The sequence below is a fragment of the Episyrphus balteatus genome, chromosome 3, assembly GCF_945859705.1.
Source record: "Episyrphus balteatus chromosome 3, idEpiBalt1.1, whole genome shotgun sequence".
Taxonomy (NCBI): Eukaryota; Metazoa; Arthropoda; class Insecta; order Diptera; family Syrphidae; genus Episyrphus; species Episyrphus balteatus.
In genome coordinates this window covers 251,349-271,084 of record NC_079136.1, presented here as the reverse complement: position 1 = coordinate 271,084, position 19,736 = coordinate 251,349, and the positions used below count along the sequence as shown (strand labels likewise).

The window sequence follows — 19,736 nt, the reverse complement described above, 5'->3', positions numbered from 1 at the left end:
CTGCAGCTAAAATTTCGAACAACCTTTATTTAAAAGATATAGAAAATATTAGTTTTTAGTCTTTTTATCAAAATATTTAAAAAATTATAAGAAACTTTTAAAATATAAATCAAGAGTAGAATGAAAAAAATTATGCCTTTTTGGCAAAAAGTAAGCCTCAATGCCTTAGCTTATAAAATTATGCCTAAAAGGCATAATTATGCCTCAGTTGGCATAGCTGTGTACAGCTAAAACAGTTTAGAAATTAATTCTATTGCCAACTTTACCTAGTAGTGATGTGGGTTAAACTTAAATTACACAAAATTTTGCAGTCTTTACCTTGGCCGTGATGTTTTTTTTTAATATTATAAAGACAAAATTCTCAGAAATGTCAAATTGGGTAAATTAAAGTAGTTTTGTACTATAGAATACAAAACCACTTTAATTTACAACAAATATTTTGAAGCCGCTCCTCAATAATTTTGTCCTTGTAAACCAACGTTTACATTTAAAAGTTACAAGGTGAATTAATGCCAAATTCATAGCCGACAAAAATAGTTCTATTATTATTTACTGTTTTAGGAATACCACCAATATCACACCACTTCCGACTGACCTTTTATCTTAAGTTTAAGAACTTGAACAAACAAAAAAAAAAAAACAATTTCCTAAATAATTAATTTGACTCGGTCTTAAAAAAATAAAACTTCAATTAAATACTTCAAAAAAATAATTTTCATTAATTAACGCCCATTTGCAGGCATAACATTTTGTAAGTAAAGAAAAAAAATAGAAAAAAACAAGAGAAAATTCTATTAAAAAGGGATCGTTATAATACCTTGGTTCTTAGTTCGCGAACAACAGTGTCCGTTAGCCCATGCTGACAAGCATACATTAAACGGGAACAGCCCCTCGCCAATCGATAATTTGATTTTGCTTTGCAGCTATTTTCATTCCATCTACTTTCATTTGTTTTCGCTGAAGCACTTGCAAACAAATTTTCGTTTGTTTTTATTGCAAACTCACTTTTAGTCGTAATATTTCCAGAGACTGCTTCAGCTTGCAATGGGACTCCTGCCGCCGCCGCCGTTCGCGTCGCCACCGACAGGATATTATTATAGCAGCGCGGAGGTTTTGGCGGTGGCGCTATCCCACCCATATTTAATGACCTCTTTACTCTTCGCTTTTACCCAGCTCTTAACACCATCACTGTAGTACTTATTACACTTCATTGAATAAGTTTGATAATTTATCACCGCCGCCGCCGCGTTTTTGAACTAGAAAGATCCTTCTGTATGTTGCTGGCTGCTACAATATGTATGCTATGTTGGGTTTAATGTCACATACTGTGCAAACAACTAGACGTCTGAGAAAAAGATGTAATGAGGAGATGAATGGAGCCGCATCACGCATCTCTTTGAGTGAGAATAACACAGAAAATATTATGTCTCCTGCTAACCGCGCTTCCTTCACCCTTAAATATTTCGCACCCACCTTTTACCCCAGACACACTCAATCGAGTTGTGTTAATTCTTAAAGAAGACGGAAAAGTTTAATTAATTATTCCATTTCACTCAACCTTCGGTGTGAAACTTGCTTAGGCTGACAATGAACACCAAAAACTTTTGCGATTGTGACCTATTTAATGCAAAAACAAGTTGCGTGTAAGTCACACGTATATATGTACGGTACGTATCACGTGAAGACTTAACAATTGTGACGTTTGCTTAAAAGGGTGATGATGTGGCTTCGCCCACAAAACTTTTGACTTTGAACAATGCCCTATTTGCATGTCTCTGCTGTGCAAAATATGGTTATTGTTCCCCGGACCTAAGGGGATGATATGTACTCGTACTCGGTTCGGTGTACATACCAAAAATATTTGCATATAAAGATAAAATGAAGCCAGTGTTTATCTATACGGTCCCATACCAAGTGCCCCATAAGCCGGCTGAGGCAAAAAAAAAACTTTTAATCGGCGGCAACGCTATGTGTCTACAGAGCTGAGAAAAAATCTTAAATAGTCTTAAAAGAAAATGCAAAAATCCAGATCGATTTAACCAAAGTAATTAAGAAGAATAATATTAAATTCTGTATATTCAGTCAAAAAAAATGTCTTTTTGACGTGGTAACGTCTTATAAATCGAACAACCCTGGCTATATGCTCGAAAATGCGTGACTTATCCCGTTAGAAATATAGGTTGCCATTCTATCTTAAAGGCCAACTCATATCATATGACGCAGCAAGTCCAACTGAAGACAAAATATACTATAACTTATTTGAAAAGTTGTATCCTGAAAGTGAATCAATTAAAAGATTTCTAAAACTCGAGCAAGATTTTTTTCAATGGGTGAAGGTAAAAAAAACCGTTTTTTGCCCCTAATTCCAGATTTTGGGGGTGTTAGGGACTTTTTAAATACCGTTTCGTTATCAGTGCGACTAGCTCTACAAAACGTGATAGGTCTCCGCCCGCGTATATTTTGAGTGTTACACCGTGTTATTATTTATACCAATAGAAAGAAAATGAAAAAAATTTACAGGTCTAATACGGATTTTTTTCTAAAGCCCCATGCTTCGAAATGTGAATAATGACAATAACAATTGTTTTTTATTTTAAGGAATTTTTGAAAGCTTGCACAAAATCTTAAACCTAATAGTCCTTATATGTACAGGTTATTTAAGAACATGTTTTGTTCTTTAGAAAAAAGTATAGGGTTTTAGATGGTATATTTTTTTGTAAGCTTTTCATATTAAAAAAACGACAAAATGATGAAAGATAATCATTTTTATAAAAAAAAAACGACTTCCATGGATCAAAACTAAGTTTTATTTTTAAGGCACCAGCTTTCCAATACAAAAAGAAATATAAAAATTGGTTCACTCAGTCCAAAGTTATGAGGTAACAAACATAAAAAAAATAAAAAATACAGACGAATTCAATACCTCCTCCTTTTTTTTTAATTCGGTAAAAATAAAAGGTAACTTTGTTCTCCTGTTTTTGGTAAAATATGATTGCCCTCAAAACAATATTCCTCCTTTCTAAGAAATACCGGATGGAAAACAAAAAGGAGGAGGTATTCAATTCTTCTGTATGTTTTTTTTTTTTTTTCAATTTTGATAATTCTTTTTGTATTGGAAAGCTGGTGCCTGCAGTGTGGTCCTATTTCAATTTCGTTCAGTTTTGGCTTAGAAACTATAGAAACTATTAGAAACTTAGAAGCTTACGGAGAAAACTGCGTCAGGCATACATACTTGAGACAAAAAAAAGTTCGTTTGTGATACCACACAGATCACGAAAACATTTCTCACTAATGTGGTAGAGGCTTTTAATAAGCTGATGGAGACTAGGGAGGACATAAGCAGACAAAAATGTTATTATATTTTGTTTGCGGTTGAACTTTGAAGGCTCTGAGGCGTATGCGTAACATTTTTATTAGAACATTTTTTTTTACGCAAAGTTGACGCAAATTAAAATGGTTGTATTGGTCATGCCAAGTCTTAAATTTGATCTCGAACATTTTAAATTTCTGACTGTATCCAAATTTAATATGTGGAACCCTAGAAGTGCATTTTATCCTCTCAAACATTTTAAAAATATACCTCGCCATAGCTCCTTAAAAAAAAACGTAGATTCAAGAAAAAGGCCTTTAAAATTTGTAAAAGTAAAGCAATAGTCTCATTACAAAAATTCAATATACACTGGCAGACAGAATTCTTCGTAAGTAAAATAAAAACACATTTTTTCACCAAACCCTATTTAAATTTGGAGCAAAATAACGATTTTTGATGCAAAGACAGTTGTTAAAACCTAAGTATTTTATATTTTAATAATAGGTAGGTAAGTAGGTAATACTTATGTGAAGATATTAAAGAATAATATTCAATTTTAACAGTTTTCGATTTGACAGCATAGCTTTTATGTACACGACCCAAAAAAAGATTTTTTTTTATTTAGCATTCCAAGTCATTATACACTTGTGTACCTTATGAATTTATTGTCTCCCTTTTAGATTCTACATTGTATAACATATACTTTCATAAATCCAACTGTAAAGTTAGTTAACTAATTGCGAAAGAAACAAGTGATTTTGATTTAGAGTATCTATGTCTTATACAGAGCCTTTAAAAATGGTTGTGAGATGAACAGTTGTTTGTCACGCGTGGGACACGAGCAAAATTAATTCTTAAAGGAAATCTCTTTGCAAACTAGGAAAAGCTCAAAATCTATCAATTTTTGTACCTGAAAAAAGTGTTTTTTATTTCATACAGCACTGTTTACGCGGAATTTTTTTTTAATGTCTCCTTAAATTTATGTAGCAGCTCAGCAACTTAACAAAAATTTGAAATTTAATTGATCCAACTCGTGACACACCCGAGGACAAACACCACCACTATATACACCCAACATGAAACGAAGGATATAAGACCGCCATGGACATGAGGCGCTAAGCCTGAAGAATAAAGAATGAAAAAAAAAAATCTTCTTGTTATTCTACTTTTCCTCTCAGTTCACTTATTGCGTTACATAATAGACTTTGATGGTCTCCATCTCCCTCCGACGCGACGTCGATATTGAATGGGGTGGTTTATATTTCGTTCTCCTTTATGTTTTCTGTTTTTTTTTCTTTTACTTTTCTTCCGCCGGAAATGCTTAAGTGTGCGGACTGAATTTTTCTTTATTGTGGCGACATCGATTGGGTGCTTTGTCATTTAAGTTCTACGAAAGTGAGATCACAGAATATACACTAAGAAGGTCACCCGCTTAAGCAAAAATATATAAAATCATATATTCTTCCTTCTTCAAAAAAAAAGGCAAAAGAAAAAATAAAGATTGCCACATCCTTATTCCTCATCTGAAATATGCATGTTTATTATGGAGCATATAAGGCAATGGCAAAGGAACCATTTGTGGTGCCTTTATCCCTATTTGAAAAAATAAAAAAGAAAAACACAAAAATAAATGAATGTATGTAACACATGCGAAGTATCTACAATCTCAGGGGAGAGATTTATAAATGTTTTCAGCATGAATGCAAATTGAAAAGATGTCTGCTGTATTCCATAACTTTTGAAGCTTGTAGGTTTACACAGTTGCTCTGCCGCCACCGTCACCACCACCGCCTTTTGGAATCGAATCCAATTTAAATATAAGTAACACCAAAAGATTGCGTGATTTAGCTCAATTTCACCCACTCAAAAATAGAATTATGAAATCTTTATTTTAGGTAAATATATTAACAATAATTCAAGGACTATTACAACGAACGCGAAAGAAATTGTTGGAAAAATCCACTTGCAGAACCAAGTTCTGACCTTTCTCGACCGCCACTACCGACTGATACATCAAATCGCCCTTACAGACTTACCGAAAGGTGTTTGTGTTGGGGATCGAGAGTGATTAAGAGTCGGTGCTCAGTGTGCGTGAAAGTATTTCAAAATTTCTAGCAAACTGTTTGAGCAACGGTATTGAAAACAAATCAGAGGCCAGATTGACTTGCATCAATATTAAAACCTCTAGTGCACGATAGACTTGTAGGTAAACACCGACACAACTACTAGGTTTAGATGCGGTGGCATGGAAGTTACGACTTGAGGAGTGGAGTCATCTATGTTATGGTGTAAAGAAGAGATGTTAGTGTGATAGACCTGTGCATAGCCATAAGCCAGCAATCAAGCAATTGAAAACTTTTCTTTGCTAGTAACTATGGTAATAGTTCGTCCATAACACGACAGTGATGTATGTAGGTAGCAAGTGTATATACTCGTATACACCACTTTCCAACAAGTCAGTGTCGTATAACCCAAGGGAGGGAAATGATATTTTTCTCCATTTTCCCTCTGGAAACACACACTGCCTGTAGAAGTGGTCACTCCCAGTGTAGGAATAGGAAAAGCAATGCCAAAGTCAAAGCATTGGGCTGGGCGAGGAAAAGCTTTCAACGCAAAGGCAATTTTCTTTCAATTCGAAGTGACTATTTGGCGATGGGGAACGATTTAAAGATGAGACGATAACGATTCATTAGGTTTTTTTTTTTAACAAAAATTTGAAAAAAAAGGAAAAAATATCAGAATTGCTGAGAAGGAAATGATGACAAAATTGGGGGGTCGAACAGAATTGAAAAAAAAAAAATACGATTTAAATCGGAAAAGTTTTTTTTTCTAACCACAAATTAAAGGCAAGAAAAAGTTGTTAGTGAAAGATAAGAACTTAAAGCAACAATTTTGTGGCTTGAATTGGGTAAATTGAATTAAATTTATTTTTTTATTTGGCATATATTTTGGCAGAAATATTCTGAATTAATAATGTGATTTTCACTGCAGTTTTAATCGGAATGTATATGTGCATAGGTTCGAGTAGTTAGACGAAATTCGTTCATGCGTTCAATGATAAACTATAAGCGATTTTTTTTTTAAACTGGTAGATTCGGGGAATCACTAAGCTTGTATATGAAATTCAGGACAGATATTTATTGTAATGGAACATGTTATTCGAAAAATGGTGTAGAACAAATATGGATAAGCAATGAGAATGGCGTTAAAGTTTTCCAACTGTTGGTATCAGTGAATAAGGAAATATGAAAATGCAATTAGTTTTAGATGAGATCACGGCAACGTCTATATTTACATGAGCTTCTACTAAAGTCCTGACAAATTCAGAGTTTGGAGTAGTTTACGGGCATCTTATTTCTGTTGTTAGGGTTTGATGTTTCCTGTCACCAAAAAATACCCAACCAGAAGTACCATAGGAAGTAGGTATTTAGGAACTGTTAAAATCGTCACGACAGCCAATACAAATTGGTTACACTGTTTACAAGAAACAAGCTCAAATTTGGATTTGAGTTCCCTAACTACCCCAGAAGTTTGTTGGTTACTTCTAGGGTAGTTAGTGTGTTAGTTTAAGCCTGTCCTGAATTGTTTCCTTTTGGTCCAATTTCTATATAGAGCATGTTATAGGTCGTTTCAAATCTAAAGTCCTGACTCAGAGTTTATTTTCTCCCTTCCAATAAAATTGAGAACAAATAAACAAAAAACTCAATTTTATTGGCTCATTGCGGCAAATCAACTCAAAAATAACAACAAATCATGCTTGTTTGAATGAAAGAAATGCTAGAGAAAAAAATAAGCAAACGAAAAATCTGAATTTGTTTATTAATGATTTTTATGGTGACGACTCCAAAGTAATTGAAAAATAAAAATAAGATATTTACTGCCCAATTATACAAATGAAAAGATGTGAATAGAATTTTAAGTTATGAATTGCTATCATATAAACTGGCCATTTCTGGTCCATCTTCACCTAGTCCTATAACAATATCTTCGGCAAAGTTATCCCAACTGCCTTCAAATGATAAATAATTAAATAATTGTATGTTTTTTTGTATTGCCCGCGGATATGGAGTGATGCAAGCCCGGGAGACTTGCCTCCGCTTTTTCACAGACGGATCAATTAATTAAAATAGGGATATCAAGAACTGTTCTTTATTATTTTATCGTAATTTTAGAAAAAGTTCAGCTGCCTCATAAATGCTTATTTCCAGTAAGCAAATGAGTTTTTTTTTATTTTTGCTCAATTTTCCATGGGACTTTTGATTTGAAAAGACCTATAAGAAAGTAGTTGTAGGAGGAGCTAACCGAAGAAGTTAGCAGGACCCAGTCAAAACTCCAACTTTGTTCTTAAAAAAAAAAAAAACCCTATATCAGTTGGTGATGAAATCTTTCAACAACTACCTACTAGTTCCGTACAATCCCAACGACCGCGAATTCTATCTTTTGCAAAATTGCCATAATACAATTTCTATTCCGAAGGACACGGCTGAAAACTTTCTCTAGCGAAAATATGATCAGGTAGAGAACTAAGTTGTTATGCACTTTCCAGCAGCTAAGGCCTATTAAACATCTAAAACTTCCCAATTTCACTTTATTGTGATCGGCCTTGCGAATCAGTTCTGGTATCTTATGCGATGCTCAGTACAGTATTGAAGAAGATCTGACAATTATCACACAGAGAGAAAATAACTCTGGGATAACTTTACTTCTGGTATATTTAACTATATATCAGGTATTATTAACTGTGTTATGATTAAATGGTCTAGAATAAACTTATGCGTAGCGTTTTTTTTTTCTCCGTGCATATTTTACATAAAGAATTATGGAATATGGGGTTTCGCAATTTTGAACGAAAAAAAAAACAGTTGGTGTACACTGTACTGCCCATAATCTCGTAAAGGCCCTTACTACAAAATTTTCGATTTTGATTTTTTTGCATATTTGGAGTAAGGGAATTGTCTCTGATTTATTCTCATTTATTTTTTAGCCTAGGTCTTCAAATAAGTCAGAAAATTCAAAATGTACCTACTTTTGTTTTTTTTTTTCATTTTTATATGCAAATTGCGATATTAGATTTAGTGTTTCCCTCTATAACTCAGCCTTTACGAGACTAAGGGCAGTGTAGGTACCTACATACATACAACCGATTATAGTTAACTTCAAACTCACAGAAATTCACCTAAGGACTAGATGGCGCTACTTGCTAAATACCTTTGAAATTTCTTTTCAAAAAGTAAATTTGTCTACCCAATGTCACAAAAGAAGAATAAAATAAAAGCACAAAGCTCGAAATATCTCAAGAACTACTTATCCCAGATAGTACACAACTTCTAACGTCTTTTTCTTCAAGATATACGTTTTGTTTTTTTTTGAATCTTTCCAATATTGAGGTGGTGAGGTGTGTTATGCATAATTCCAAACTACAGACAGATCCTGACTTCTGAAATATTAAATATCAAAACTTGTGATAATCGAATTGAGTGGTCCTTCTGCATGTTCATTTACTTTTTACTTCTACACTTTATGTCAATAATATTGCATGAACTTTACAAACTTTACATATTTTTGTTTACACTTGCATAAAGTTAAACAAAGAACGTTTAACTGTCTGTCCTTTGCTCGAATATTGTTTAGTTTAATACAAGTATTTTAAGGAAAAATAAAATGAAACTTAAATTCGAGTTGTCTAATGCTATGTCGGAACCCTTTTTCCAACAACACACTTCTTGTCTTTGACTTTATTTTATTTTTTTTTTGACAGAATAAAGAAGAAGAAGAAGGAATTTCATATAGTTGTATTCGTAGTCTCATACTTCAGGCGAGTCATGTCGAATAGAGCGTATATCATGTATCCAGAAGGGGATCAAATGCAAACCTGATAAACGTATAAATATAAATTTTGCAACTTTCTTGGTCTTGCACACGATTTTGCTTACATAATGCATTGGTATCCTTCTACAATGTTTATTCGAAACATACAAACGGAAGGACTCTCGCATTATAATATTGCTCTGAACACAGGAATCGCCTTGTACAGATATGTTGTTTCAGTAGAGAAAAGTTATACATGATAAATCAGGAAACTTCATTCAGAAAACTTTTACTCCGGCTCCATAGCTCCACGATAAGAGCTCACAATCGAAATACTAAAAAAAAAATATAAAAGAAAAAAAAAATACAAAAACAAATCCAAAAGAGAAACACACACAGAACCTGAACTGAACCTGCTGTAGTATATAAAAACTACATGAACACGTTAAAAGTGGAAATTGAGGATACGGATGTGGAGAACTGAAGATATACTCAGTATCACAGTACTAAACAACTGCTGAAGGACTAACCTAACGTCAGCTTAAAACTTTAAGTTGACTGTTGTGTAGTTTGCTAGTTGTATATGAAATAAAACACACAGTTTCGATTTTTGCTGCTGCTATAATATTCTTCAGATATGTTTATTTCTGTGTGTAAAAAAAGTTCAAGATTCACCTTTGTATGCTTTTTATTTGAGAATATATAATTTTAATTTGTGTATATAAAAAAGTTACTTCCTTAAGTTGGTTCTTTGAGTAGTGCTTATTGCGAAATGAAAAACTTATATAAATTTGATTTATAGTTTTTTTTTTCTTGTAATCTGTATTTGTATAAGAATTAATCCAAAAATGTTAAAGTGAAGGACGATTCTTAAAATGGTTCAATGTGGACAAAAATTGTCTTCATGAGAGAAATTCTGATGTGATGCGATTGTTTACCTTTAGTTTGAAAGCCTGGCTCCATTATAAAATCATTGTCCTTGAACAATCCAATTCTAAGTGCTTGTACAAAAAAGTTTCATTTAAACCGACAAATAAGTTTTTAACCCTTCGTTGTCACAACTATTTTTTCAACGTTGGTTGTCCCGAATTTAGACCCAGGACGATATTTGATCTTCCCGAGAATCTCAACCTTAAGTGCCGTGTGCTCAGTCTTTTCATCCCAATCCTAGGCGAAGAATTAGAAAACTCCATGATTTGATGTCGAGTGTATTGCTGCGAAGAATAAATTAGTCGGATTTCTAAGTCTTTAGTCACAAAATCAAACTTTGCACGGAGAAACATACAAGGCAATCCAATCTTTTTCAAACAATAAGATTTCTAATTAAAATAAACGGAATCCACTCAATTTATTGAGTGAGTGGTGGACAATACTCCGGGTGCAGTTTATCATACTTATTTTCAACAGTGAGTTAGCCTAATAGTATAAAATAGATACAAAACGATATTGTAAAGGGTGTCAAAAAAAACATTGCTGCGGAAACGTTAAAAAATCTCCGTCAAAGAAAAAAGAAGGGGAAACTGGACAGAAGAGGGATCTGCTTTTGAAAGACAAGGCTTCTGTTTTCAATAGCATTTTTTTGACGAGCGCAGACAGAAATCGCCATTTCCGGTCAAAAGACCGAAAAGATAGGTTTTGCTACTATTTTCATTCATAAACCTATACTAAAACGTAGTCTACCAACTATTACCCCTAGAGTATTATTTAAGCTTGTTTTATCTTTTATAAAATTAGCACTTTACTACTTCTAAAAATACAAATTCAGTTCTGAAAGGAAAAATTACCGTATAAGAAAAGATTGCTTAAAAAAAACATTTTTATTTCCGTTATTTATTGAATATTCTCAACAATGTTGTACCATTTTGAAAAGAGAATTTAACACACCAAATTTTAAGGTAACTTGCCGAAATATCGTAGTGCATTTTTTGTAGACCACTGTTCATTAAATTAGAGTCAAAAGAACAAATTGAGAAAAATTAAGATTTGTAGTCACAGCGCATGAAAAACCGTCACAGGGTGACAATTTTTTGTTTTTTTTTTTTCAATGCCCATTACTCCCAAAATGTAAGGCTGCGATTTTTTTACATTATTTTTCTGATAACAGTCACCACCTACCCTATCTTCCGTTTTCGTTTCGACGTTGACTTTTGGGTAACCCTTTATATCATCAAAGATGGACAAAATTTCAAACTCGCTTTATTTGCTGAGCTAGCCAAAAACCATGTCCTTAGAAAATATCAGCTACTTGACATTAGTAATTTCAGAGCTATAGGGCTTCAAAAATCACAAAAACCGTAACAGACTCACAAACGTACTCACTCACTCACAGACAGATCATCAAAATAATGGAGAACTTTCCGGAACCGTAAAAACATATAATTTTGTAAAGTGATGGGTGTCGTGGTACAACCATGAAAAAAACGAAACTTAAGATTTTCATTTAGCAAAATTATCAATCTTAAAACCTGGGAAAATAGAAGAGCTGGTAGTTAATACAAAGGATCATTTTTAAACTTGATACTCTCGTAAGGGGTCCTTAAACATCTTTCCGTCGAACACTGACTACAAAAAGTAAGCCATTGAGGTGCTAATTTTCTAGGTTCGAAATTAGAACCACAAAATTAATACCAGTCGACAGAACGATGTCCTGAGGTAAACAGTAATAGTCTTTGTTTAACAAAATTTCAATGAAAACTAGCTAGCTAAAGATGGTATAACTTATAATAAACTAAAGAATTGTTTGAAAATTAATTTTAAATGTACAATAACCCTGTTTAACAGATTCAGTTTCTTGAGTACAATGATGTCATTTTCTAAACTATCAGACCTTTCATTTCAAATCAATTACTGAAGAACAAAAGTTAAGTGAACAATGTGAGTATGTAAAATTTTGTTGTTTATAAGTGAACTTACAAATACATGGAATTTAATAACAAAGCTATCCATTTCTGGATTTGTCTTGAACTTCTCTAGCAAACATTTTAAAAGAACAAGCTGACCGAACATTTGCAAAAGACCAAGAATTTGACATGAATAATAGGTATTTAGTATAATATTGAAACTTTTCCACATTCAATACCACATAAATGAATACTTTACTAGAGCAGAATTTTTTCCTTCTAAAGAATCAAATTCTTCTACAAACACATTTTATTACCAAGAAAATTTTAATTTGAAAAACTACATAGAACACAAATTAATCATATTACACTAGTTTATTAGGATCATATGTTTGGCTAAATCTTTTCAATTCACTTCTAAGAACACACATAAGATTGCTGATTGAAGAATCTCAGCACAGGTATGTAAAGTTTAGGTACTCTTATCTTTTAAGTTTCATTTTGAACAAATTGAATAGCAACTACTCACATATTTATTTAGGACCAGGAGATTAGGCACAACTTCTCAACAAAACTCTTGAATATTCACTAGTTTTGTTTTCGTTTATTATCCACATGAAAACTTAAATCCTCTCGGATGGGCAGTCACTAGTCAGTAGCAGCAGTCAGCTCTTACTTTCACTTGTTCGTTCGAATGAATCCTTGCATTGCAAGTAGGTACATCACTGGCCAGAGGCAAAACATGTTACGATTCCTTGAGCATTTTCTTTTCTATATTTCCAGTTTACTTAGTAAGAGTCCTCGTTATATGTTAGTGTGTTCATTGAGTAAGTTCGCGCGTGCTCTACTCCATAGAAAGGATTTTTTTTCATCCATTGTGTTGGTCAACAGTATAACACCTACCTATATTCTAAGCAACAACGTTTTCATTTCTTTTTCGAAAGGGTCGAGTCGAAACTTTCGATTTTCTTTAACGCGATGCCCTAGATCTCAATTATGCATATTATGCAAATGAGCTGTCCTAAATATAAATGTTGGACTTGGAAACAACATCAAACACCAGATATATAGACTTTTATTGGAATAAGTACAAGACTATCGGGGCAGGAGTATATACACATTCAATGACCAGACCAGACCGCAAACACTAAATGAGCTTTTAATAAATTCATTATTATTAGTAAACTTGAAGTTCCATTTATATACATACCTATGTATATTCTGGATCCTTATGGACATGCAAGAATGACGAACAAAATTTTTGTTACCAAAACTATTTCTAGGTCATAGCCTTGGCTGCTATTAGGAGTAAAAAAAGAAAAAGTTATAAGCTTCGTCCTTATTCAATTTATTGGTGACAATAGAAACAAACTTTTCCTTTTTTTTTTCATTTTCATGTTTGAATTGAGGCCGCTTTGATTTACTTGGTTAATAGTTGTTTTTGAGGAGAATTATTCGATGGGTGTGAGGAATTCATACAATATTTAGATCAAATATTATTCAGATTACGCAATAGTTGACTCTTATACCTAAGTAAATATTATTATTTGAGTTTAGATTTCGAAATGATTATCACACAATCTTAATAGCTTTGATATACTCGTAAATATTCAAGTAATTTTTTATTTTATTGAAATTGTAATTGTTCTTGGTCAGTGTTTTAAATAGTTGTTTTTTAATGGGAAAAATTGTTGAATAGCCGCACTTGATTAATAATGGAGTAGTTGCAAAAATTAATATGTAATTTTTGATTAAGGCTTTACCGTAAACAATTTTTGCTTTAAATCGTTTACAACGATGGGTTACCATAGAAAGTCTTGTCGTTGAAATGGACATTTACAAGAAGGTAGCATTTTTCGAACTTTACAACCGCTCGCTAGAAATAACTTCAATTTTTGTGTGACTTGCGATATAAATTGAGTTGGTATATGATCGATATCGTCTACTCTGTGTGAGGACTCTGAAAGCCATCTAAATCGTCTAAGGAGTGGGCTACAACGGCGATACAATCGATCTCCATTTTTTATAAAGAAGGAATAAAGACTACGAAAAAATTTACTAAGCACTAATTTGGTGTGCGTTGTTAATCATCTTAATCAAACAATGTTTGCAACCTAGAAATGAGCATTCCAGCAAGAATTTAAAAAAATAATATCTTGATTTCACTAATTTTAAATTAGAATCAAGTCAATTTATAGTGGTTTTATTTATAAAACATCATTAAATCAAAGTTAAAAAAAAAACACAAGCCATTACAAAGGAAACATTTTTTACTTGCGACGACGTATCTACCTACATGATTTGAAAAAAAAAAAAAACTCGAATTCGAAACATGATATTACGATAATAGAGAATACCAAAAAAGTGGAATTCGAAATTATGTCTGGCTGGGTTGGGTATAGGTACCTATCTTAAGCTGCAGTCTAAATCACTGAAGCGATTTACTTCAAACTTCGTAACAAGGATTTTTGGTGATTCGGAGAAATCGAATTAGGTTTTATTTTTGCTACCAAAATTAATGGTAGGTACTTTATTTGCCATACGACCAAAATTGAAGAGATTTTTTTTTGAAAACAGCTCTAACGATTTTGATAAACAAAATACGTATTTCGTAAAAAATAAGGCCCTACTTTTTAAATAAAACAAATATTTTTGAGGCGTCATTAATTGTACTTTCACGTAGAGCTGTAGCAAACCGTATGTATTCGTTACTTAAATGCGGGTATTCACTTCAGTAACGAGTAACGAAACGTTACTGCCCAAATAATTTCGTTACTCGTATGTTTCGTTACTATAGTACTGAACAAGTAACGAAACATGCGAAACATACGAAACGTGCGAAACATACGAAAAATACGGAACATACGAGTAACGACGATACTCCAATTCCAATACCAATTTGGAAATGCGAAACGAAAACAAAATGGTACACTGCATTTGTCGTGTGCGCATTATTTCGCATCTCGTATCGGTTCGGTATCATTATTTATGTATTTTACGATTTTGTTGTTCTGTTTTTGTGTATGTTTATCAAAAGGGGTAAATAAGAATTCTGTTTCTTTCTCTTTCGTACCTTTTTTTTATGGACATGTGCGTGTGGAGTGAATTATGTGAAAGTGTGTTTGAGTGTAGTGTAGATACATTCCAATTAGAATACCAATTTGGATAGGTATACGAAATGTGAAACAAAAACAAAATGGTACACACTGCATCTGTTGGGGCGTAGCCGTACTTGTATTCTGTTTTCTCCTTTTTTCCTTTTGTAATTAATAAAAAGAATTTTTCTTTTCCTTTGTTTGATTTGTTTAATTTATTTTATTCTTTAGTTTGATTCAAACAAATAATTACAATTTTGGTTTTATTCATGGTTTAAAGTTTTTGTTTTTTTTTTCTTTTGATTTCAAGTAGGTACTACTTTCTTGCTTGTGTGTGGTGAGGTGGTGTCTGACATGAGTGACGACAACTTTGAATGAGAATATGGAATGAATGTGATTGAATGAAATGATTGAATGGGTTTTTTATTTTAGGTTGGCTGCAATGACAATTTTTAAGTTTGGACCGGGAGGAAACGAAACATGGGCGTGTTCGTATATTCTTATTTGAATCTTGAATTGTTTGGTTTCTTAATTATGTTAGTTATGATTCTATTTAACTATATCTGGTAAAAACTTTATTCAGCCCCGGCACATTCATATCTTAAAAAAAAAAAAATACTTTTAGGTACATCGAAAATCTGATATTGAAAGCAGATTCTTGAAATCTTTACTCTTTGCTAAGCTAGTTGAGCTAGAGAATATTTGTATACCATTTTAAAAAAGATTTCTTGTCATTCAAAATCTTGCATTATTAAATTTTTAATGTCGTTTTTACTTTTAATATATATTAAAAAAAAACAACTAAAATAATAAGTTCTTAACGTAAATCGTGAGACATAACAAAAATACCAAATGTAGGAAATATACGAAATATACGAAATATACGAAATATACGAAATATACGAAACATACGAAATATACGAAGGATACGAAGCATACGAAACATACGAAACATGCGAAACATACGAAATATACCTAAAGTAACGAAAGTAACGAGTAACGATATCGTTGATGCGGGTACTAAAACCAAAAGTAACGTATACATGCGGGTACTCATTTTGTCGTTACTTTTACAGCCCTACTTTCACGTAAAGGTCTTTAAAAAAGAGGAATTAAAAAAAAAAAAACAAAAAAAATATTTTGGATAAAAAAAAAAATCAAAATATAAATTAAAAATCTATTTCTTGAAAACGGTTCAATAAATTTTTTTTTACGTTGATATTAAAAATATTATTAGGGTAAATTAGGGCATTATGGCATACCTAAGCACAAACTCAAATAACTTTACTACGGACTACAATTTTTACTTCAATCATTTTTTTTAATCAAATTTCATAAAAACGTAACATAAATAAATTATTTAAGAATAAAAATTCAAGCTTTTTAACAAAAAATAAATTAAATTAAAAATAGTCCAAAAAAAACCATATTGCCCTATGTACGGGCAATATGGCGAACCCCATTTACTTCGGAACCCTTTACTTTTTTTACGTATATTCAGCATTTCTGAAATATAATTGTAAATAAGTTTCATAAAATTAACGTTAAATTGAGGTTATTTTCAAATTTAAAAAAATGCAGAGTTACTTTTGAAATTAGTTTTACATAAGGGCATTATGGCGCAGTCGGGTATAATATAGTGCCATAATGCCCTTATTACATCTGCGCCATATTGCAAAATATACACATATTCACAAAACTCCAAAAACTAAACACAATTCTTACTTCAGTTAAAATATAACAAGTGATATAACCAAACCAAAACTTTACTCTGCGTTTCACTCTTTACAACAAACACGTGCACTGTATACTAACCGAGATACACACAAAAAAAAACAAAGCGATATTATATTGGAACCCAGAACAGGTATATTTTTTTTGTTTTCCTTTTTGTTTGGCACAAAAATAATAGCACTGACCTGCAATCGTCACAAGGCTAGTGTTCGACGAAGGCCAAAGTTTCTGCATTGGTTTTATTTAAATGCGAGTATTGGAAGTATGGTAGTTGCGAGGTGCGCCATAATGCCCGGTGCGCCATAATGCCCGAAGTTACCCTATTTAAAAAAAAAAAATATTTTTTTAACGCGTCTTCCGATATTGAAAACAAATAAAATCTACAAAATTCTTTATTATACAAGGCATTTTATGATATACCTCGTTTGAAGGTCAAAACTGTATTTAAAGAGATATTTTTGTAGTTTTATAAACTAATTTTATATTAATTTTAAGTGTTGATTAATTTTCTTATTAAATTTAATTAAAAAAAAAAAACTTTTACGAATTTTTAAAAAACTTTAGTATTTTCATCAATTTTAACACAAAAGTTAGTTCGTCACACTGGATCATAGTCGTGCATTTTATTTAATTGGATTGTTGTATCTTAAATCTAGACAAAAAAAGAACATCAGTATTTTCTCAATTTTAATCTAGCAAAAGGAAAAGTAAAATTAATGGAGAAAACTACATTTTTGATCTTTTACATCATCAATTTTAAATTTGGTTAAAATCCCGAATTTTTTTTTTTTTTGGAACCAATGCTTGCCGTATGAATTAAAGGTTGTTCATAAAGCATGAACGCTAATTAATAATGGTATAGTTATTGAATTTTACCTTTTCAAAAGATAGCCCTTACCTACAGTAGTTCACACAGTTATCTACTAATAAATCAAAAGAGCATTTATGCTGTAGTATTGAACTGGATGCAGAGGAGATACATACATAGTAGAGAAATCGACTTGTTCATTATTTGCACGTTATGTCGAACAAGACCTGTAATAAAGCATTTATTTTTATCACTATTAAAAATAGCTCTTTGATACAAGTTAAATCGAATGGAAATTATGAAAATATGTGACGTCAGTGATTAAATGAAGGGAGAGATATTTAATTATAAAATAGTCTATTTGTGATTGTCTGCCTCCATAAAAGGTAAAGTAAAGTCTGAAACACACTTAAATTTAGAATCTACACACTTCTTACTTGTTTTTAAAACTAAATCAAATCAATACTTACAACAGAATTTCATAAATTAGTTTTTTGAAGCAGGCGTTCCCATTTATTTATTCAAAAATATTTTTCAAAAGCGAAATTCTAGAAAGCAATTTTAAATAATTTAAGTGAAAAAAGTAGAAAATCAAAAACCTTACCACTGATGGGGGAGCGATTGGCTTTTTTCGAGAACCATGTTCTTAAGACCTTAAGAATCAAACAAGAAAAATGGGCCAAAATGATCACGACGGATATTTATAAGGTATGAAGCAATATCAAAGCATTGCATAAGATAATTGAGAATTTTCATAAATTTGTATGTTTTGAAGCTTAAAGTACATTCATAGAAGAATACAATTTGAATATTTTTTGTTTTCAAAAGCCATTATTGATTATACCTATGTATATAAGGATTTTTTTCTTATTTCTTCATTAACCAAAAAAAATCTTGTTTTTTCCACAAACCTTTTCGAATTAAAAAAATTGTGAGGATGAGAAAGTAAATTTAAAAAATGTATTTTTGGATCATTTTTAAAAATACCTGTAATAGAACAAATGGCTGGACCGATCTAAACGAAAATTGTTATAGAAAGGCTTTTAAGAAGCCGTAATATTAATATGTCTAAAATATTTTAAGATCCTCAGCGCTTATTGCAACCCAGTGTTGCATTTTATTTTATTGGTTTTTGATACACTGTTAGTGAAGAAAATTCGTATATTGAAACAAAAACAATTATGAAATATTTCTTTGGGTTAATTTAAAAAAAAAGTGTTCAACTCACAATAATCAAAATATTTTTGCTATATTTTCCACCACCAATGAAATTAAGTGAATTTTAATAAGAGAATTTTTGTTTACTTTGAGGTTATAAAGTAAGACTTCTTATGGTTTTTTTTAAAGCAAACTAAAATTTTCAAATTATCTTGCGTTTCAAGTTACATACATATATGTAAGCAAAATATTGAAAAAAAAAATCGAAATTTTCTAATAAATAAAAGCAACGGGATTTATATTTTCTAGATTTAAAGTTTAAAAGCACTTATTTTTTATTTTTTTTTAAATTAAAATAACGTTATTCCTAATTAAAAAAACTGTTTTCAAAAAAATATATTGCCTTTTAAAATAATTAGACTAGTCAAACAAAATTTTGATTTGGGAAATAAATCCTTTTATTTTCTCTCATTTTATTGTTTAAAAATAATTCGTACTAATTTAATCATTGATTTTATTTCAAGTATGTACAAAATATTCAAAAAAGTGGAAAAAATGTAGTGTTCTTAAACATCAATTTTTATCACTGGTCATTAAAATTATTTTTTTTTACATAAGAACCCAAACATAATTTTCTAAAAGTTTAAAGGGAAAGGTTTAAAGAATTCAGAATTATTTTACTGGCCTCCAATTTTTAAATATTACTGGTATTAAATGCAAAAAAAAAACGTTATATTCACTCATTTTAAGGTTGTGCTTAAAATGTAACGTAATTAATTTCAACATAATTTGTAACGGGGTATAAAAGAATTATTTTTTTTAATCAAAAACTTTTTAAATCTTTCTGATAACTGTGATAACTCATTATTGTCCGAGATGTCTTAAATTTAAGTAATCTTTGGCTTATTAGCTTAAACTTTAGATTAATTTAAGTTAGTCTTTGGCTTATTGATTTACACCTAAGAAATCAGACTATAAAAGAG

At 31.4% G+C, this 19,736-nt stretch overlaps 2 protein-coding genes across 4 annotated transcripts in view; one reads left to right on the top strand and one right to left on the bottom strand.

The window, feature by feature from the left end:
- LOC129914190 (ankycorbin) overlaps nucleotides 1-13,515 on the bottom strand; it is a 59,026-nt gene extending 45,511 nt beyond the window's left edge. Inside the window, exons 1-3 of one of the 3 annotated variants that reach the window (XM_055993319.1) lie at nucleotides 13,331-13,515; nucleotides 13,169-13,257; nucleotides 12,488-13,114 (exon numbers count right to left, since the gene is read on the bottom strand). Coding sequence is in view for 1 of the 3 variants with exons in the window: in XM_055993318.1 (XP_055849293.1) it covers nucleotides 818-1,138 (321 nt within the window). In the remaining 2 variants the exon portion in view is untranslated. Of the gene's footprint in view, nucleotides 1-817; nucleotides 1,346-5,346; nucleotides 5,551-12,487; nucleotides 13,115-13,168; nucleotides 13,258-13,330 lie in introns of those variants that run through there. The other 2 variants (XM_055993320.1, XM_055993318.1) reach the window with 2 other exon arrangements.
- Nucleotides 13,516-18,073: 4,558 nt separating this feature from the next.
- Nucleotides 18,074-19,736, top strand: part of LOC129914029 (dynein beta chain, ciliary) — a 29,437-nt gene continuing 27,774 nt past the window's right edge. The window contains exon 1 of the mRNA XM_055993058.1: nucleotides 18,074-18,303. Within this exon, the coding sequence (XP_055849033.1) occupies nucleotides 18,205-18,303 (99 nt within the window). The 5' untranslated portion in view covers nucleotides 18,074-18,204. The remainder of the gene's footprint in view (nucleotides 18,304-19,736) is intronic.